Below are 22739 nucleotides of genomic sequence, written 5' to 3'. Positions count from 1 at the left end.
ATCTTGACTCTGATCACTTTGTAAAGTTTTCTACCAGTTTTTTTTTTTTTTTTTTTTTTTTTGCGGTATGTGGGCCTCTCACTGTTGTGGCCTCTCCCGTTGCGGAGCACAGGCTCCGGACGCCCAGGCTCAGGGGCCATGGCTCACGGGCCCAGCCGCTCCGCAGCGTGTGGGATCCTCCCGGACCGGGACACGAACCCGCGTCCCCTCCATCGGCAGGCAGACTCTCAACCACTGCGCCACCAGGGAAGCCCTCTACCAGGTTTTTAAAGGGCCTGAAGTTAGTCATTATTTTAATAGGTTTCATTGTTGTTGTTGTTTTAAGAGCTAATTCTTTAGATTTACCTTCTATTTTGCCAAATTCTTCTGTCAACATTGCTTCTTGCACTATATTATTGCCACATTTCTTGAAACAATTCACAGTAGTCCCCAAAGCCTGCAACTTTTGGAATCCTAAATAGATTCCAACCATCCTGCTTTCAAAGTATAGTTAAAGGTTAGACCTTGTTGAAATTACAGGCACGTTTTGGCTCTCCAAAATAACAATTTCATATGCTTATCGCCAAGTAGACTGTAGCCTCAAAAACAGCAAAGAATTAATCTACAATATCCCTTGTATCTTCCCTACACCTGGCACAACAGAGCACACATATGAAGTCCTCAGTGAGGTACCACATGGCATGCTTTCTGCAAGCATTTTCAGAACACAGGAGAGCATAAAGAATACATATGGTTACTAGATTGTGTTGGTTATACTTTATGCTCCCATCAAATGATAAAATCTCCCTCCCTGGGACTCTCTGGAGATGACCTGAAGAAAAGTGTCATGTATGTAAAGCACATCAGATAGGATTTGGGACAACTGGCTGTTTCCTGGCTTCCAGCTTCCCTGGTTCTGTTCTTTATTTCTGTCCCTATCTCTCTTGCACTTATTTTCCCCACCTACAGAGCAGATGGGGGACACTAAATAATCCTTAAATCCCTGAAAACTCTGAAAATCTTTTAGTCTCTGCTTTAAATTTTTCTAAATAAAGACCTTTACTAAGGTGGTACTGAGTATAGAAATCATTAAAGGGTCTAAAGAAAGGTGAAAAAAATTCTCATAAAAAGGTCCGTAGCAACTACCGTATGATCTAGCAATCCCAGTCCTCGGTGTATATCCAAAGAACTTGAAATCACTGTCTTGAAGAAATAACTGCACACCCATGTTCACTGCACCGTTATTCACAATAGCCAAGATATGGAAACAACTTAAATGTCCTTTGATGGATGAACAGATGAAGAAAATGCGTGGCAGATACATACAATGGAATATCATTTTGCCATAAGAAAAAAGGAAACCCTGCCATTTGTGACAACACAGTTGAACCTGGATGGCTATATGCTAAGTGACATAAGCCAGACAGAGAATGACCAATCTATATGGTCTCACTTACATGCAGAATTTTTTTTTTTAAGCCATTTTCACAGAAACAGAAAATAGAATGGTGGTTTCCAGGGTCAAGGTAGGGGAGAGGTGAAAAGGGTAATGTAGGTCAAAGAGTACGAATGTTTCAATTCTAAGAAGAATAAGAATCTAACATACAGCACGGGAACTATAGTGAATAATATGGTATCGTGTACTTAAAAATTGCCAAGTAGTTACGCATTCTGACTACACACACACACACACACACACATATTAACTATGTACGGTGACAGATGTGTTATTTTGATCTTGGTAATCATTCTATATGTATACGTATATCAAATCATCAAGCAGTATACTTTAAAAATATATCAATTGTAGTTGTCAATTATTCGTCAATAAAGTTTTTTTTAAAAAGGTCCGTAGTATGCTGACTTTGAGCACAAGTGCTGAACAAGTTTTCAAAAAATTAAAAGAAATAGAGTCATTAAACATACTTCCATGTACCTCACCCTTAAGCTATGTGACTAAAATCTCTGCCTGGCTTTATCTTCAACCAGACTCTGTGGCAAAGTCCAACTTTTTTTTTTTTTTTCCCCAAATGAATTGTTCAAAGCCAATAGTATATATGAAAGCTAGATGGAGAAAAACAAAGGCTGGCAGACACAGCCCAGCCACAGTCACCAGGGACAGCCCAGGGATATTATCGCTGAACAGTCTCGGACTATCCAACATACAATCAGGGAAATGTGACCTTGCTGTTTTAATTAAGAGGAGACGAATACCCTCAGGAAGTTCTACCTGTCGTGTACGTGCAATAATATACACAATTAAACATCTACATGAAATGAAAATCCCTCATTACCTAGACTAGATTTGGTCTAATTAAAGAGAAAATCAAATTCATATGGAAAAATAATTGCTACCAGGCACAATAAGCTTGTTTTAATCTGGAATCTGAGTGAGGATACACATACACTAGGGGCATGAGCTCCATACCATAATCTCAGAAACAAGAAAACTGAACAATGGCTTAACCTTGACGGCCTCATATTAAGAGAAGGAACATCTTTAATGGAGTGTAGGTGTGCAGCATTCGATAGCGCATAAATCGCAGGAACAGTGTAAGAGCAATACCAGTGCTCTCACGCTGTCTGTAATCCCTACACAAGCAGTCGGTGGTGTGACAGTATTCGCTGTGATGTAGTTGTCACAACCAGTGACATAGCAAAGAGACCAAAGAACCTTGCGATCACATTTTAAAGTACTTTCTTAATCTTGCTGCATATTGGGAGACCAGTGAAAGAGGCAACTCTGCCCTCCAAGTAGGAATCTGTTTGTAAATCCCAGTGTAAGGAGTCAGAAGCTACCTGCAGAAAAAATCTATGTCACTGTGAACAAGCCACATCTCCTCTCTCTGCTTCTTCTTCCACATCTGTAGCTTAAAATATACTGCTTTCTCAATTCACAAGGGGGCCCTGGGAATTATCTGTCCAAAAGCTCTAAAGAAAAGGCATGAATGAAATGACCATGGTAGCCTCATTTTGGGCACCCAGTGAATGGCTACATGTGGATCACCTTCTCATCAGGGCCAGATAGGCTCACAGTTACAAAAGCCTGAAACTAAACATTTTATTTTAAAAATTTTGGTTCATAAATCTTCTCTTCATTTTCTCCTATTCTTCATCAGTCACTCAAAGAAACAAACAAAATATGTTTCCTCCCTCCAGGGCTTAATAATTCGTGGTGTTATCAATTTCCATGGCCATAATCCACAGGTTTATGACACAAAATGTATCTGAGGGACCAACTGGGAGGTTAGAATGTGGCAAGGTGAAACTAGTAAAAGCTTGTGTGCATGTGGTTTTCTGAAAGGCATCTGGGGTGTCAGGACAGACAAAGGCAAGCTTCCGTGACTCCTGCAGGAAGGAAGCCAGACCAACTGGGTAGAAGTGGCCCTGAGGAACACTTGGCCATATGACCCGTTTGGAGAACACAGAACAAAGTCAATGACAGGACCTGCTCAGAGCCAGTCTCAGTCTCAAGGTCACTGTACAGAATACTGTAGGACAAAGCACCACTTTAGAAAGGCTCCCCAGGATTCATTAACACAAGGGTAGAGGTTTTTTTTAGTAACAACTCAGTTTAGACCCAACAGCGTGCAGCCCAGGCATTCTCTGCCACTAGGAGAGAAGTCAGATTTCCTTTTTACCTTAGGGCACATGCTGGTCCCAACTATTTTCCACCAAAGTGAAAGTGAGGTCAAGGGCCAAATAAGCATTTTATTCTCTCCTCTCAACACACCCAGACACAATACAACAGATGACCTACTCTATGCATCTCACGTCGGCATATTCTACAGAAAAGCTGATGCCCACCAACCCCAGCTGGCATTCCTGTCAGGTCCCCACTACAAGCTGCACTCTAGGTGAGAGCATGGTATTGACCAGGTTAAGACTTTCTGCAGTGATTTTTTTTTGGCTCAGCCAAATGTTTCATCTGATTTAAGAAACAGCAGAAGAGAGAAAAGAAAAGGCGGGGAAAAACAGATAAAGGAAAGAAATGTTATCTAGACAAAATCCTTGGAAAGCCCAGACCAAACAGAGGGGAAAATGAACTCTGACGAACAGCAGCCTCCGTATGGCTGGGCTTGTCTGCTGGGCATTTCTAGGAAAACCAACCCTAAGGCCCACATTCGGAGGAGCCATGACGAATCCGGAGGGTTAGCTTTCTCTTGAACCCATAAGTATTGAGCCACAAAAATTACCCCCATCATTTTATAAAAGAGAACCAAAGACCAGATGGAAGAGTAGAGCCAGTATTAATGTAGGCACCACACTTGCAGAGCAATGAAGATTTCATAAGATTACAATAAATAATGTGAAGCTCTCTCTTTTATACTCTGTTGTAATATTGGAGGCTTAAAAAGATATTAAACATGACAAAATTTGGTCCCATTCCCATAGGAATATCCCAAGGAGCAGGGGTTTCAGAAGATGGGGGAAGTGACTTTCTCAAGTCCAGAAATACCCTGGACAACACCTTGGAGGGATGCCACAGACCCACTGGTCCAGTGGAAACCACATCCTGCCCGAACACTGGAGCAAGTCATCTTCAGTCATCCCAGCCCTGAATTTCCAGGCCCCTTGCTTTCCCCGAGGCTCACAAATTTCATCATAGATTGAATCGAGTAAAAGCTAACAATCTCACAATTTACTGAAACCAGGCTGTACACACATTGCATAGCTAGCTCAAATATAAACAGTGAAGAGAAAAGAAGGCTAAAAAGAAAAACAAAAGGTCAATTACTCTAAGAATCCAGGCTTGTGTTTATGTTCCACATGAGGTCCAAACTGAATCTGGGCTTGAAATCCACCAAACTCACAAGCTTTCTCGAAGGAGACAGGGTGGGAGCCATTCAGGATATCATCCCGAGCCTGCAACACAAGAGGAAGCAAAAAGCATCAGGAGCTTGGAAGGAACAACACATTCTCTCCATTGCCATGTTCCTGCATCCCAGCGTACCCTCTCTGTGGAACAAGGGGAAACATGCCAGCCAAGCCAGAGTGAGGCATTCAAGACACTGTGAGTGATCGTAGCACAGCAGAATTAAGGCAGGGACTTCCCTGATGGAGCAATGGTTAAGAATCCGTCTGTCAGTGCAGGGGACACAGGTTCAACCCCTGGTCCAAGAAGATCCCACATGCTGCAGAGTAAACGATCCTGCAAGCCACAACTACTGGAGCCCGCGTGCCTAGAGCCGGTGCTCCGCGACAAGAGAAGTCACTGCAATGAGTGGTCCGCACACCGCAACGAAGAGTAGCCCCCACTCGCCGCAACTACAGAAAGCCTGTGCACAGCAATGAAGACCCAACGCAGCCAAAAATAAATAAATAAATTTATTTAAACAAACAAACAAAAAATGAATGAAGGCAAAGGGAAAACAAGTCCTTGCCCCAAACTGCCTATAGATGGAAGGCATCAGCAATGCCCAGTATATTAAAACTGAAGCTTGAGTGTAATCTAGGGAGGTCGAAGTGATCATGAAAAATACAGAGGCAAAGGGAAATCCTTGTATAATGACCAGATTCATAGAGGGGGAAACAGAAATGCAATATATTTTTTATGACCCTAAATGATAAAGCTAACAAAAAAATCATCTAGAAGTAAAATCAACCAATCCCCATCCCAAAATATATAGAGAGAACAGACAAGAACTCAATACTGCAGACATTTGGGGGAAATGATCAGCAAATGCACAGTCCTGGAATCAGGAACCCACTGCACCTGAAGTCCTGAAGTTCCCATTTCCTGACCCCTCACTGCTGTTGCTATTTATTCCTTTTCTTTGTCTTTCCTTTCTCCAGTTAAATGACTCCTAGAGCACTCTCAGATGGACACTCTAACCTATGGCCCTGAGCCTTAAACCAACAACCATTTTCTTATTGCCCTGATATCTCCCTCCCTTCTGGCCTCCCAGCCTATCTCCTCCCAGCCCTCCTTCCATCCACTAACTCAGGGGTCAGCAAACTTTTCCTGTAAAAGACCAGAGAGTGAATAATCTACACCTCTGGGCCATGTGGTGTCTGTCCCAACTACTGAACTCTGCTGTTGGAACATGACAGCTGCCATGGACAACACGTAGACAATTGTGTGATACAGAAGGGGATTTACCAACGTGCAATACATAAATGAATGAGATGTGGTTTCAATAAAACTTTATTTATAAACACAGGTGACGCTGTGGCTGCATTTTGCTGACCCCCCCCCCATTATTTCTATAAGCTGATAGGTAGATAAATAAAAGGAGAGGAAAGGGAAAGGAAGAATGAAAGAAGTGAGAGTGAGAGAGAGACAGAGACAGAGACAGAGAGACAGAGAGACAGAGGGAGGAAGATGTTTTCCTTGAGCCAAAAGAAACCTTTGGGACTGTCTAGTGCAAAGCCCACATCTTACATACTGGGTAACTGCAACTCAGATAATTTGAATGACTCGCCTGAGTTTAAACAATTAGTTAATGGTAAAAACATAAAAGGTTACTGAGAGAGTAGTATCTTTCAGTTAATAAGAAGTACTGATTTTCTGACCAGTAACCATCCTTGTATTCTAGATGCGAGGTATGAAAGCTGTAGTGCGTGTGAAGTGATGAGCCAGGTAAGTGCTGTGAAGCCAAGCAGAGAGAGGCAGTAGTCGCCATGAGGACCCCACCTGGGAGGCAAACAAAGGCCCACCTCTGGATGGCCAGCTCACAGTGGACACCAACCTGTACCACAACCCAACCCGACTGGAAAGTGCGTGTCACAGACACGGTGAGAGCCGGAGCCCAGCTCCTGCCCACCACGAGCCACAGCCAGAGCTTCCGGAAAGCTCACCAACCTCAGCGTCTGAGTATTCAATACTGTACCTGAACATAGAGCAAGTTCAGCTGCACGGGGTCTCTCGAGTCCACATTCTGATCAGAGTAAAAGAACTTCCGTCTAAGCAGCAACGTTTCATTTTCATCTACTCCTTGTTCTCTGAACGTTCGGCTGTGATCCAGCCAATTTACTGCAACACAAGACGACATATGAAAGAACTGTGTCGATTCTTCCTCTTAGTTCAAGGGGATTAACCCAAACAGCAGTGTGATGCAGACGTGGATTTCTAGGATGCTGATGTCCAGTTATAGTTACTTCTTAGATTAGATCTGAGCTTTTTAACTTTGCAAAGTAACTGCACATGTACCATATGACACATGAAAAAGCAAATGAGGGAGAAATCCGCAGCGATTCCTCACTTAGTAAAGCCCCAGAATGAATCCATGTGCCTTCCTTGGGGTGGTGGGATAAGGCAAACAGTGCTTTATGCCAAGACAGTCAAGTTTGCATTTCCTTTTAAGTCAAGGCTGGTCTTTAGTCTGATCAGGTGAAATAATTTATAAACTCTAAGCATAATGAGTTACTACCTCTGATCTTAAGTAGAAAAGAGGAGGAAAATGAAAGTAATTGGGGCAAGGAGAGGACAGGCCACTAAGGGGTCGGGGAGGGTAGAACCTTGCCCATGGCACACCTGGAATCTCACTCATTTAGAAAACACTTCCCTGATACCTAGGTGCAAAGGGATGGATCACTCCTCTGCACTTCCCACAGCTCTCATTCCTACGCTCCTCCCCGGGCCTAACACACACATTGTGAGCAAGTATTTATTACAGGCCTCAACTTTGGCACAGGGAATGTGTTGGATGGACCTCATCTCCCACAGTACCTGGAAGAGCAACATGCACAGTATAAAAATCCTCAGGATTTGTCTACTAAGGTCTCATTTGGAAAGAAGTATGCAACTGTAAATCAAATGAGGCGAGAGAGAAAGAGAGAACGGAGAAAGGGTCAGAGGAAATGAAAACCCCACGGAAGATCAATAAACCTAATGCCAAGGATGACATCTTCCCAATGCAGCACTGAGAGAAAGAACAATGAAGGGAAGAGGCTGGGAAGGTCTGAGTGAAATGTGCATGAAGTAAGATCCTTGGGGGTGGGGTGGTGTCAGGCGGTCAGGTGCACAAAGCACAGGTCTGGGGGACACATGGGGTATATATACTGGCTTTTCTGTATATTATTAGCTCTGTAGCTGTAGAAAAGGACCTTCCTACGATAGAATTATATTACTGTTTCATAACCCCTAAGGAAATAATGGATCTAAGTAATGATCATCAATGGCTGTTAACACCACAAAAAAGGAAACAACCAAATTCAACTTCCTAATGGAAGTACACAACACCACATAGGAGTCTTTATTTTTAAACACACATACATACATACACATACACACACACACACACACACACACACACACACACACACACACACATCTGATCAAGCCTCCAGATCTCAGGAATTAAAAGGGACAGATGAACATGTTACATGACACCACAGGTCATCTAACAAAATCCAGGATGTAGAAACTTCTATACAAGTAACAATCTGGTTTCTTCCCCTCAAAAATTATAAGGCAAAAATAAAACAGATGGAGGGAAACTCTTGAGACTAAAAGAGTTAAACAACCTATCATCCAATCTTATTTGGACCTTCATTTAAACAAACTGTTACAAAAAAATTCTTTAGACAGCAATGGAGAAGATGGGAACACAATGTGTATATTTCGCCTTAAGAGATTACTTTTGAGATGTGAAATGGTATTATCATCCCTTTTTTTTTTTTTCCCTTAAGGGTCTGTATCTTTTAGTGACACAGGCCAACATGTTTGTAGATGAAATAAAACAAAGGCACAACCACACACTCCTGTCCTGGGTCATACAGGTGATGGGAGAGGAGTGAGGCTTGGCTGACCATGTGCCTGCATCACACCTCCTCTTCAGACACTCACGGTCATCATCCGTGTGAAGCTTGGCCTTCAACTTCTCCATCTTCCTCTCGTCTCGTAACAGCGTCCTGTCTTTTTTTAATGTACCCGTTCCTTCTTCTTTCTTTTCTTCAATTGTTTCTTGGATTAAAGAGTATTCTTCATAGTTTGTAATTCCTAAAATTATCAATTAGGTTATTATAATGGTCAGTGATTACATTGCTATCAACTCCTTTCATCCTGGGGCCTACAATACTCCAAGGAGTCCCTGGGGGCAAAAGATGGGAAGGAAGCCTTGCCAAGATGAAGGTCAGGGTCACCCAGGGAGCACACATCAAGGAACTGGCCACAAAGGAGGATCTTTGGCTAGTTAAGTCACACTCAAATGTCACGTTCAAGTCTCCTGACTAATTTTTGAGTAATAAGAACAAAGTAGAGATCATACAGAGGAAGGCAAGACAATGTCAAGCAATCAGTGTCTGAAGGAGCTGGGCTTCCTTTACATGATGAGGAAACTAAGACAGGCAAGGCCACTTTCTGAAGATATTCAAGAGGCTTCACATAGAAAGGAGAGACAGACTTGTTCTGAGGAGACTAACAGAAGCTAGGAGGAAAAAAGATGCCTAAGAATTGTACAGGCTGTCCCCACAAGTCTTCAGGAGAGATCCTGGGTATCAGTGATGCTGACACAGAATCACAGCCGTGGGCAGGAGACTGAATTATATGGTTTTGAAACATTACTTTCCATTGAAAACTCCTATTGGTTTTGAAATAAAAGCTCTCACTTGTGACTCAGTGAGAAGTTCAAGTGTTGACAACACCAGTTAGTGGGTCAGCAAATCAGGAAAATGAACACACTCTCTTGGGACTGGGCCAAAGTCAATGTGTTACAATATATTCAAAATTGCCTAGATACCCAAAGGGGGTGGAAAAAAAAGAAGAGGCATATTATTAAAAACAAAACAAAATCCAGAAGCTCTGCATGTGTACCCTTACCTATCCTGCTGCAAATAGTAACCAGGAGCTCCCCAACAGTCTTGGAATCATCCACCATCACTGTTTTCACAGATCCATCCAGCATCCGAATTTTCTGAGGTCTCTGTTTTTTTTTATATTCCAAAATATCCTACAGCAAAATCATACAAACATCTCACACTGCGTGGGAAATGAGGTAATAAACTTGGACACTTTTCTTTAAAAAATGACTTTTCCCGAGCACCCTCTGATTTCCTCCTTCTAAGTTTTCATGAGATTTTGGCCACTAATACAGAATCTCCAGTGTGATAAACTGCTTTCATAAAGTTTTCTTTAAACTCTGATAGTAAAATTGCACCTCAAAAAGTCCTACTTATAGTTCAGAGTTACTGAAAACTAACCTCTGTAAAGTGAAAGTAGCATATGTCCTCCTGAAAGGCTGAGAACGGTCTGCTGTAATGAGAATTAGCAGAGGAAAATTCCTACTTGTTTTTTAAAAAGTTTGTAGTGTGCTTCTTCAATGACCTCTTACATAGTTATAAGCAATTTTTAATATATATGTCATGAAGGACATAAGTAATACCCCCATAATTCTTCACGGTAGTGGTGTATCACAGTAAAAGTGGTTTTCTGCCAATAATGGCAAGACCAAACAGGCGTAATAAGTTTGAGAGTTATGTCTAAATAAGAGACTCTCCTTTTACTACACTTCTTAAAAAGAGAACTATGGGAGGGAAAATTAATGGCAACTCATACTTTGCTCCTGCTTATGGAGTACTGACCAATCCGATGTGTCTATTCCGTAAACCAAAACCCAATATATTTTGGGGGTTAAGCTAATATTGTGTTAGTTTCAGGTGTACAGCAAAGTGATTCAGTGTTTTATATATATATATATATATATATATATATATATATTAGATTATTTTCCATTATAGGCTGTTACAAGATACTGAATATAGTTCCCTGTTAACACTTTTTTATTCATTATTTTTTCCTACTTCCATAACACAATTTTTTATTGTTACTGTTATTAAACTCATATCTAATGTAAACTTTTTTATAAAAGCAAAACACTGATTAATATTTAATTTCTGGCTACTTTTAGGATTATATTTTTGTTCTCTCTCTATGCTTACTTTCTATCACCAGTCACCAGGGTACTTCCTACATACTTACAGGAAGATGCTATGTTTCATAACTACCAAGTCCAACAATGGCATGTAGAAACAGCTTAAAATCATTACCTCATGCTGCTTTAATTACTTTGTGGAGTTTCAAGAATTTGGACTGCTGATATTTTCTATCACTAACCTGGACGGCCTTTACGAAGTGTATTACATCAAAACTATTAATAAAGTGCCCTTGTGGGCTTCCCTGGTGGCGCAGTGGTTGAGAGTCCGCCTGCCGATGCAGGGGACACGGGATCGTGCCCCGGTCCGGGAGGATCCCACATGCCGCGGAGCGGCTGGGCCCGTGAGCCATGGCCGCTGAGCCTGCGCGTCCAGAGCCTGTGCTCCGCAATGGGAGAGGCCGCAACACTGAGAGGCCCGCGTACCGCAAAAAAAAAAAAAAAAAAAGAATAAAGTGCCCTTGAATCAAAATAGTTGTTGAATCTCTCTTTTTCTTTGAAGCATAATCATGTTAGCTTCTATGGAAGGCCTAGGGACAAAGTGATGAAAAAAATAAAAAAAAGATCAACAGCATACCCCATTTCGCAACATGTAGTAATCCAGTGTTCTGCCTGCTTCCAGCCAAATTCCTTTCCTGGGGTCTTCATCTGAGAGAAACAGCCCATAGTCAGAAGCTGGAGGGAAAACAGAAAGAAAAATAAAAAACAAAGTGATGATGACGCCATCACTGACTTCCAGGCTCTTGAGTCTGCTGACTTGGCAAGGGGTTCTCCTTCACTAGAGAAATACTTCATTCTGACAACATGGGCAGCCGCTGGGACTAAAGCAGATGAGGAGGAATGAGAGCTGAGCTGCAAAACCAACACCCACATACAGGGGTCATGTTTCTTAAAACAAGTGGGCAGCAGTCGTGTCTAAAATTTAGGGAAACGCCGAGAACAAAGCGGTCCAAATTTCCTTCTAACTGAATTGGGCTTTGTTCCCTATCACATGCTGTAAAAGCCAGGCCAAGAACCCAGGAAGAATGGTAAGACAGCTGTGGAGAAACTATGCACATAATCACTCAAGCCAAGGCCACTTAAGCAAAGAGGGGCCGATGGAGCCTTGACACTTGGAATAATCCCTCCATCACCCCCACACAGCACTACAAAATAAAAGGAAGAGTTCCGTGTGAGACGAAGTCGCTGCTCCCCATGCCACCAAATTATGAGTACAGTTGGAGAGTTAAACCCTGTGTTCTTCACAGAAATCCTTTAATCCGACCCAGGAAGTATAAGCGGGTGGAGGAAGGAGGAAAGCAGTATCGTTTCCTGTCTCAAGACTTCTTTCTTCCTAAATGTGATTCAAGGAAACCTCAGAGACCCAGATGAGGGCCAGAGCTCCTGTTGTTTCTTAGAAAAACAATTTCAAGATCTGTAAAGGTTTGTATCTTCACCAGAGTTTTACAGCAATCCAACCCAAACAAAGTTTTAAAAATCTGGGAATAAACAGTAACAGAAAAGTAAAAACACCAGATATGACTGGACAACCAGATCTTGAGTAAGGTTGGGAATGTGAGCAAACTTTATTCTGATTTTTGGGTAATCTAGAAATAACAGTGTTTTGAATAATATAGATATTGCTTTTGGACCAAAAGATTCGTGCTTTTGTGAGTAACAGATCTTTTCAAGAAGACCCAGGCCTAACAATAGCTATCTTTGAACGTTTGATTTTTATGATACCAATTTTTAAGGAAAGTTTTATTCCATTTTCACACTAAAGGCTTATTAATTTAGGAGTAACCCCAATTTCTCAAGCATTAAATACTAAATAAAAGAAGGAAATGTAGAGAGAAGACAAAGGGAAACGGAAAATAAAATTGTATGAATGACTCTTGTTTAAACTCAGATTAACAGTGGTCAGTGGTTCAACCAAACATTAAACACAACACGTATCAGAAATATTTTTTTTAAGGTTTAAGACAAAGATGATAAAGCCCCTGCAAAGTACTTGAAATATAAGGCTTGCCCTGGGTCCTGATGGCTGTTCCAGTCTTCTTCAGGCTGCTAGCAGTGGAAAGTTTTCAGGCATGAGAAAGAGCGCTCAGGATATACAAAAGCGGTAACTGGCAGAGCACCTTCATCTGTACTCTATGGGGCTTTATAACAAAAAGTGACTTGTAAACAGAGCTCAATGCTGATGTATGGAAGGGTCATGACAATGAGGACGGCTCGCTGGCAGCTGTGATCATTGTCGTTACAAGTCTCACACAGGAGGCAAGTAACGTCCAGGATAAGAAGACATTTCATTTGAAACATACACACCTGTGTACCACTCAGAGCCTCCGTTTCCTTAACTATTAAGGGAAAAACATACAAACACATTTCAAGCAGCCAGTAAATAACCAATGGCCTACCTTGGCCAGTTTGTGCCTCGGGTACCCGTTCCCGAATGACTCGACATGCGTCGTACACCGCCGTCGATGGTTCAAACTGCATGGTCTTCACCACGTTGCAGTGGCGGACACAGATCTTTAAGGACAGGGCCACCATTTTTCCAGATGACTTGAGGACTCTCACTTAGAATGTCTGGGGAACACAAACGAACAAACCGTGATGTTCGTGATAACTGTCCAGTAGAAAAAAAACGTTAGAGTCTGAATCAGCTTTAAAAATCGAAAGAAAATAAAATAGCAATTAAAGAGAAGGCTCCGGATAAAAACACAAGTTAAAAAATAACTTTTGAAAATTTGAGAATAGGACAGCAGCAGTCGTGGAGTTACCATTATCATAGGGTGGCAAGGAGAGCCCCTTGGAAGGAGGGAACCACAGGAGTTCACCAAGGCTCCTTCCTCAAGGCTGCTCCCTACTTGGGGTTTCCCCAGGGAGAGTGGCATTTCCCAGGTGAGTGTCCTCCAGGTGAGAGGCCGAGTGTCCTGGGCGCCCACTGCTGTCTCCTGACGATGCCTGTCAGCACCCTCAGTTGCGGGGCTCCCTCCCCAGCAGCTCCTGGGCACAGGGAAGAGGCACCTCTGCCCTCTGGGGTGCTTCTCACGGCCAAACTCCACCACATCTTGTACCAGAAGACCTGGCTTGGAGGCCCAGCCCTATCGCCAGGAGACAGCCAACTGGCCACTCTGCTTCCGTTTCCTTGCAATAAAGGAGCCATACGCTGCTATCTGCCCTTCATAATTCACAGAAGAACTGAATCCTGAGGGGACCTCAGTGCCAGGCCAAGGCACAGCCATCACTAATGAGGCCAGAGCGGCTTATTTTAAACACCCGGTGTGCCAGGCAGCTTCAGACTCCTCAGGGGTCTCAAAGTGAAGAAAATGCCAATTTAGTTGTTCTTTCATTCAGACAAACGCCTGGGATATTTTGCTTCTTATCCAGTTCAATGGCTTTAAAAATAGATAGGTGCTTAGGCTGGGTTTGAATTATTTTGTAAAAGCCTTCTTTTTACATTTTAAGTCCAGTCATTTAATGCATTTTCTGAGTTGGTGGCTTCTGGGTGATTTCAACTACCTGCTCCAGTCCTTGGCCAGAAACTTACCCCCCAACTCAGGCCAGCCTCTATATCAATGCATACCTTGGACACAAGTGGGAGGCATCTTCCCTGCACCTGAGAAGCCAACACAGACCTACCCAGCTCACTGTCATCCTGGAAACCAAAATAAGGCACTTCACAGTGAGTAGCTTACTAGAATCCTAGAGCTGCATGGATAACAAATCCCCAGGAGTTTCAATCTCACACTCCTTTCTCGTCTTTTATTAGAGAATCTACATGTAGTAAACCAGGACCACAGCTCCCTCTGGGAATGCAAGTGCTAAGAAGCAATCAGGTGGCCACAGGCAGAGAGGGCAGCAGGCTGACCAGGGGTGGGAGCCTCTAAGGCGTTGCTTCTCAGCAAGCCTCACTAACCACTGGCTTCCTAACATCCAGCGACTACAGTCACTTGGATACAGAGGACAGTTTTCAACAGATGCTCTGGTATCCATGGGCAAGGTGTGTACACACTCTCATGCAGCAACCATTTACGCTGTCCAACTGTAAAGTCATTCTGACCTCTGCTTAGCTTCCACATAAATCTGGCCCATGAAAACATGAAAATATTTCTTATTTGAGAAATGTCAAGATACACTTCTCCACAAACAATAGCAGTATTCACTGACAATCTGCCCTAAACAGAATTAATTTACTACAGCCTGGGCAGTGACTAGATTGAGTTGTTCAAAATATCTGATGATTTTCCATCTACAAGATTGAGGTCTTGTAAAGCCACATACGTAGGCATCCCTCGGGGATGTCGTGGGTTTGGTTCCAGACTACCACGATAAAGTGCATATCGAAATGGAGTGAGTCGCACGAATTTCTGGGTTTCCCGGTGCATATAAAAGTCATGTTTACACCATACTATGGTCTATTAAGTGTGCAATACCATGATGTCTAAAAAAAACCAAATACACTATCAGAATATACTTTATTGCTAAAAAATGCTAACCATCCTCTGAGCGATCAGCAAGGCGTAACGGTTTTGCTGGTGGAGGGCCATGCTGACTGACCAGGGTAGTAGTGGTTAAAAATGGGGGTGGCTGTGGCCATTACTTAAGACAGCAACGTCTTGTGCCGTATTGATCGACTCTTCCTTTCACAAAGGATTTCTCTATAGCATTTTTGATTTCCTTCCAGAACTTTTCCTCCTTGACTGTTGGGGGCATGAGGTCTAGCTTTCAGCCTGTCTTGGCTTCCTCACTAACTAAATCATTTCTAGCTTTGACTTAAAGTGAGAAACGTGTGACTCTTCCACTTACTTGACCACTTAAGAGGACACCGTTGGTTTATTAATTGGCTTAATTTCAATACTGTTGTTTCTCAGGGAATAGAGAGGCCTGAGGAGAGGGAGAGAGATGTGGGAACGGCTGGTCAGTGCAGAAGTCAGAACACATATTGGTCAGTTAAGTTTCCTGTCTCGTGTACAGGTGTGGTTCAGGGCTCCCCAAAACAATTACAATAGTAACATCACAAATATAATAATGAAGAAGTTTCAAATATTGCAAGGGCTACCAAAACGGGTCACAGAGACATGAAGTGAGCAAATGCTGTTGGAAAGATGGCGATACTGATAGACTCGTCTGAGTCAGGGTTGCCACAAACCTTCAATTTGTTAAAAAACAAAAAACAAAAAAACACAGTCGCTGCAAAGCACAGTAAAGCAAAGTGCAATGAAACAAGGTATGCCTGTAAAATGCTCTACCCAACTCTTTTTAATAGGCATATTTAACCAACCAACTCTCCAATTTGAAGAAATCAAACTGTACGGTATCACTTATACGTGGAATCTAAAAAATAATACAAATGAATGTATATGCAAAACAGAATCAGACTCACATATAAAGAAAACAAACTTGTGATTACCAAAGGGGGAGGGACAAATTAGGGGTATGAGACTAACAGATACAAACTATTATGTACAAAATAAACAACCAACAAGGATATACTGTGTAGCACGGGGAATTACAGCCATTATCTTATAACCTATAACCTACAGCCATAACCTACAATGGAGTATCACCTGCAAAAATACTGAATCACTATGCTGTATAGCTAAAACTAAAATATCATAAATCAACTATACTTCAATAAAAATACAAATATAAACTCTAGGGATAAACTGACAAATTTGCTGGGGTGTAAATCACTCCATGGGTTAGTTTTTCCCCTGCAGCTGGTGACAACTGTGGGGTTTCCTGAAATGGTGAGATCCATGAGCATAGCTGGTGATAACAGTCGGTGGGAAACTTGATGACATCATGGGTGCTGTTTACACAACACAGCAGAGAGAGTGAAATGGTTAGTATCTTCCATCCCCTGAGAATAGGAAGTAGTCCAGTATAAGTATCCCTGCATGAAAGCGTCCCTTCCCAGGCTAGTAACTGGACTTTCTGAAGAGCAAATGAATGGTCCCTGTAGCCAACCAGAGAAAGACTCAATCGCCGGGAAAGGCAGAGCCACGACACGGGGCCGAGAGCAGAAATGCGCAGCAGGACAGACCACACGGGAGAGCTCAGACGGAAGTAGAAGACACAGAGGGGAGCGAGGAGAAATGGGCAAATTGAGGAACGGGGGGCTGCAGGACAGAGGGTGCAGAATCAATGAGCAACACGGGAAAGAAGCCCAGAACATGGGGAAGCGGAAGACAAGAAGAGAAGCAGGAAAGTATGACAGGGAAGGAACATTTCTATCCAAAACAACTGGAAAAATGAAGAAGCCATTGACTGAGGGGGAGGAAGCTGCTGGAGGCACAGGTCTGGGGTGAAAAGTTGCTAAGGAATTCCTCTGGGATGTATTCAGCGAGAGGTGGAGCAGAGTCAAACACAAAACTGGAGATACGATGCGGGGTGTGGGAGTGTCGCCATGTTCAAGTCTTTCGGGCTAGAAAGATCATCTAGGGAGTGAGCACGAGAGGGAAGAGACCTGAGGTCTGGGTCCTGGAACAATGTTCTAGAATCAGAACAAGAAGGAACCCGCAAGGAGACCTAGTGGTAGGAGAGGGAGGAACATGGAGAGAGGGTGGGACCAGAGGGAAAGTGCCTCAAGCAGGAGGGAGAGATCACATGTGTCAAATGCTAATCACAGTTCAGGAAGAGGGGTGCTGAGACAGGACAGCAGAATCTGGCTGCTTGGAGGTCTCTGGCAGCTGGGAAAAGAGCAGGGGTAAGGCCAGAGCAGCAGGTCTACGAGACAAGTGAGGAGGGGGGCTGGCCCAACAAGTACAGAGGCCTGATGGAAGGGGGGGCGGAACAGGCGGTAGCTCTGATTTACGCTTTGAAGGCTTTTTATCCAGAAACAATGCACCACATGGATGCTGCAACCTCCCTTTCTAGCCAGCACCTATACAGACCTGGTTTCCCCTTATTACGGCCCTTGGGGGCAGGCCCAGGACAGCTAAGTGTCCTTGCTGGAGGCAGGTGCCTCGCCACACAACGCCGCTGCCCGTGTGTGTGAGAGCAGCGGGGAGAAGAGGGTGAGTCTTGGTTCAAGCAAAGGGCGCTGGACTAGGAGTGTGTGGTCCAGGTTCAGTCCCAGCCTGTCGATGCCTTGGACCTTCTTTCTCTGCTTTTCAGAGAGCAGGAAGCCACCAACTTCCATGAAAGGAGCCTCCCAGCAGGCACGTGCTGCTTGGCCAGCTCCTCCCCTATTCTCCTTATCCTGACATCTCACAATGGAGGCCACTATCCTTAGCTCAGGGCAGATGTTGAACGGAATAAGGGACACCAGAGATTTATTTCGCGGTCTACCATCTCAAAACAACCACTGCGAAAAGCATCAGTTTCCCTACACGGGAACACGTTACGCAAAAAGACAAAAAATCCACATCAGTCACTCTGAACGAGCTCTGCACGGTCGTCAAAAACGAAAAGGCTCCAATTTCTTCTACTTACTCTTGGCTCTCTGTTTTATTATGACTCAGTGTTCCCAAGTATGAAAGCATGAAACAGGACCGACAATTTCCTGCACGGGAATGTTTTAAAAAATGCAAATTATGCACATAAAAATGCTTTATAAACGACAAAATTATGTATAAAGCCAAGGTACTTTTCCTACTATCACGCAAGAGGACCCCCCACACAGAAAAACCTCAGTGAGGTCTGAATCCAAAGTGGATGGCGATTGAATCACCATCCCACGGGGAGCACGGCAATGAGCTGTTTCTAGCCCTCCTCTCGACACAATGAGAGACGTGCAGAACAGACATTTGTTGGAATAAAGTGTACTGACTTGCGGCAGAAAGGAGGTAGGATTAAAGCATAAAGCAACCTAGAGATGCCAGCGAAAGCTGAGCGTGTATTCAACGCCCGTGAGAAGTCTCACTACAGATCCATTCAAGCCTTAAGAAAATCATGCAGCTCTGACAACACGCCATGATAAAACTTGACTTTTCCCCTCTCTCCGCTGTGATGTTTTCAGGTCAGCGCAGCACTGACCCTGACTACAACTGACCCTCAATGTCCACTTTCCTGTAACCTCACCCCTCCTGCTAATTCCTGTCCCTCCAGGCTGGGAGCCTAGGAGAGCTGACCAGGCTTCCTCTTCTGGTTTGGCTGCACGAAGGCTGAGGGCCGAACATGTATGCTGTTTCTCACAGTACTGTTAGTGTCTAATTCGCCTCTATTTTATGATCCTATCCTTGTTCTTCTTCTGCCCCAAGTTAAATGTCTATCGAGTTGAACTTTAAGTCCCTGTTCATTTTTTGCTAAAAGATAGGGTACAGGAATTCCCTGGCAGTCCAGTGGTTAGGACTCCACACTTTCAATCCTGTTGGCTTGGGTTTGATCCCTGGTCAGGGAGCTAAGATCCTGCAAGCTGCGTGGCATGGCAAAAAAAAAAAAAAAAAAAAAAAAGACAGGGTGAAGAGGCATAAACCATCCATTACTTTCCTTTGCATAATCTCTTCTCACTCTGACCATTTTGGCCCTGATTGTATGTGTGAAGGTCACCTGGACCGAGACAGAAACCCTTCTGTGCCATCCATTGTGGAAGATGAGCCAATAGTTTCACCAGTGATGAAACCCAGACATTCTCTCCTTTCAAAGTAAACACTTTTTAGTCCCAGGGAGCTGTAAACAGCCCAGTATGATGGCAGCGATGCAGGCTGCAGGCTCACCCCAGTCCACCCTGGGACAAACAAGCCCAACTTAGCCAAGACCTCCTCCTCTCCAAAAGCAATGGTGGTCAAGATGAGCAACCACCCCTTGGCTCTCTGCCCTGGTGAGGGCCATGGTGTTCCAACTCCACCCCTGCCTTACCAGCTGCCGCCCTAGGCTGGTCACTTAAGTGCCATCTGCCTCAGTCTACTCCTCTCTAAAATAGGAGACGATAATAAATCGACCTCAAAGATTGTTAGAGGACTAAAGAAGTTCATGCATGTCAAAGGCACAAAGAAAGTACAGGCTCAGGGTTTGTTGTTATTAGTTATTAGTCATGGCGGTTGGACAAACACTGAAAACAGCATACTGTGTTCAGCCACCACCTGAGCTGCAAAATTCATTTTATTATTTATTCTGCATCTATCATATACTAGATACTATCACGGGCATTCGGGAAGCAACGACAGACAAGATTCCTGCCTAGTTGGAGCTCACCTTCTAGTAACCCTTTTCACTACACAGTTCCTGTGTTCATCCTTATTCACATCATACAACGTGATTTTTCTAGATGCAGAACTATCTAAGGATGAGCCCTGAAGTGGAACGTTTTTGTGGATCAGGTAACTCCTAGTACTCCTAGCTGTCGCTCTTGCATGTTAGTTGAATTCCCTCAATCCAGGAGGCCAAAGGAAAAAACACCTCCCCCTCTGGGGCAGGGCTGGCATCACAATATGCCCCTGCCCTAGGGCTTGTCAATGTCCTCTGCCCAGGAGTAACCCATGTGAGGTGCCACTGGTTCTGCATACTCTGCTGTACAGCAGAGGAGTGGCACTCAGCTGGCAGGACCACAGCGACAGGCCACCAAGCCTCAGTGGAGCCCTGGATCTGCAGGAGAGTAAGAGCTACCCAGCAATCCCAACCTCTCCCTCCAGCCGCTGACTCCATTCTGACCCATTGGAAGACTGCTGAACCCAATTACGATGGCTGTGCCTGACCCCTTCTGTAGGTCTGTTCCTCTCTCAGCAGGCAAAATACAGCTCTGTTTGGTAACAGCATGCATCACATAACTGAATGTCGGCATAAAATGTGGGCCTATATAGAAGCTATTATTCATCCGTGTTTCTATCTCCTGTGAACGATTCTGCTCTCAAAGAAATGCCCCGGAAAGAGCTTCCCCGTCTCTCCACCCCTTACCTGATCCTCTGAAAGGGAGGAGGGGGGAAAGCCCATCTGACAAGTAAGAACCCATTGTAACTGGGCCACGGCTACCCAGAGATGCCTTGAAAGCTAAGCCCCGGAGGGTCTCACACTCCATCTCGCTCTCCTGGGCTGTCTGTGCTCCAGTACCTTAGGGCTCGCCTTGAACATTCAGACTCCATGTACTGAGCCCAGCCTCAGTGCAGGCCTCCACAGGTGTCCGTCATCTTCTAGGAAGGTAAGTCAGGTCAACCATTAATTGAGAACCAGGTGTCTAATTCCAGGAGGGGCCAGGAGGAGAGGAGGCTGAGGGTCCCATCTGGGGCTCATCTCCAGCCTTAATCACCTTATCTCCCCACTGGGACCTCATATCTCTTCCTGCTAGTGAGAGTGTAGAGGTGAGAGTCTGATTGGAGAGGCTCCCCTGGTCTCCCACATCAACAACTTGTGGGAGCTCCGGCTACGAGGCTTGGAGAAAACAGTAAGAAAACACAGCTGACGTGATTTTTTTTTCCATGCGCCCAACAGCCCACTTAGAAAAAGACCAGGAAACAAGAGAGAACAGTCACTTAAGAACATCTCTTTAGTCCTCCTTCACGGAGGCACGGGAAGCCAGGATCGCTGTTTGACTCTGAACACCTCAACTAGAAATAACTGTCATTAAAAAGTCAGGTGGTTAAGGAGCATAGGACAAATGATTAACCACCCACAGGTGTGAACTTAGCAGGCCAGGCAAGTCAACAAAAATTCTAGCCCAGTGGTTGGCACCCAGGGCTGCTTTGCAAACGCCCCCAACCCACAGGGCTATCACTTTGTATGCTTGCCTGTCCCCATTACACCAGCATTAAGATATACACAACACAGTGTCAGGAATACATTTGCCACGAGAGGTCCATTTCCCCCACTGTCCTCTGAGAGCAAGGACTATATCATTTCGGCCACACTTGAATCTCAAGGCCATAGCACAGTGCCCACCACAAGTAGATGATTAATAAATGTTTGTGGAATTAATATGCACATCATGGAAAGACGTACACCAATTTTTTTTCTAAATTAGTCATTAGGAATTATTCACACTCACATCATGACTCAAGGATGAACAGAGAACAAACATCCAGCAGACCCCACTATTTCTACTCATCCGCAACCATGTACACTGACCACAGAGACTAAACCTCACGGCTCACAAGATGAAGTTCCTTATTTTTGCAAATGAGAAACAAAAAAGAACCAAATCCACACCAGGTGGAAATAACTGGAAGCTCCCTGAGAGCAGGAACCATGTGTATCGCTCACCATCAAGTACCTGCCAGAGAGAAGGGCTAAGTATGTTTAATGCAGGTACGGAGGTGCAAGTCACCAAGAGAACCAAAGCGTGCATACAACGGTGAATACAGAATGATGGGAAAAAACCTTTGAGATTATTTTCCATGTTCAGATGAAGAAACTATAATCTTGAGATCAACTGATCTTCTCAAGGTCACACTGGTAGCAAACCACAACCAGACCTTCCCACGTTGCCACAATGAACAGGGTTGGTTATAGGTGTGGTGTGATTAGAGCCCTCCGAGGATACCTCCAACTTACCCTCCCGTCCCCAGCCGGCTCCTGGCACTGGCACCTGAAACTCCATTGCTAAGTACATAGTTGGTCGTAATGATTTGTGTCCAGTTAAATTTTGCTGTAAAAGCAGGCATTTGCATTCATCACTGTCTTAGAAAGTTAAGTTTTAGAACCTTTCAAGCAAAGGAGCTGAGAGCTGTCCTTTACTAAAGATGATTCCTAATTACCAAGAAATTCTGAGGTGGGAGGGATAGTTTAGTGCACACCAATCCAGAACCTGGCACTGCTGAAAAAGGGCAACGAGCAGAGAAGCACAGGAAGACCCGCTAAAAGGAAGGGGAGCAGACACCTATGTGTTTATAGCGTTATAATTTGCTTAGAGCCAATTTTTAACACATACAGCATTTTGAAATATATGGGTAATCAGGCTCAAACTGCTTAGCTCAAGGGTCTGGGCCCCCCATTCACCCATTTCCCATCTCACACTGTAAGAACTCT

The 22739-nt window shown here is 44.0% G+C and overlaps 1 protein-coding gene across 2 annotated transcripts in view; it reads right to left on the bottom strand.

The window, feature by feature from the left end:
- The window catches only part of TLN2 (talin 2), a 453800-nt gene that overhangs the window by 187325 nt on the left and 243736 nt on the right, over nucleotides 1-22739 (bottom strand). For both annotated transcript variants that reach the window (XM_027123203.1, XM_027123204.1), the window contains exons 4-9: nucleotides 13250-13421; nucleotides 11431-11528; nucleotides 9743-9872; nucleotides 8771-8923; nucleotides 6813-6955; nucleotides 4718-4845 (exon numbers count right to left, since the gene is read on the bottom strand). In XM_027123203.1, coding sequence (XP_026979004.1) covers nucleotides 4718-4845; nucleotides 6813-6955; nucleotides 8771-8923; nucleotides 9743-9872; nucleotides 11431-11528; nucleotides 13250-13385 — 788 coding nt within the window. In that variant the 5' untranslated portion in view covers nucleotides 13386-13421. The remainder of the gene's footprint in view (nucleotides 1-4717; nucleotides 4846-6812; nucleotides 6956-8770; nucleotides 8924-9742; nucleotides 9873-11430; nucleotides 11529-13249; nucleotides 13422-22739) is intronic.

Source organism: Aethalodelphis obliquidens, unplaced genomic scaffold (genome assembly GCF_003676395.1).
Source record: "Aethalodelphis obliquidens isolate GAN/ISIS:26980383/991018 unplaced genomic scaffold, ASM367639v1 scaffold26, whole genome shotgun sequence".
NCBI classification, from domain to species: domain Eukaryota; kingdom Metazoa; phylum Chordata; class Mammalia; order Artiodactyla; family Delphinidae; genus Aethalodelphis; species Aethalodelphis obliquidens.
The sequence above is the reverse complement of the archived record's forward strand: the minus strand, read 5'-3'. Positions and strand labels throughout refer to the sequence as shown.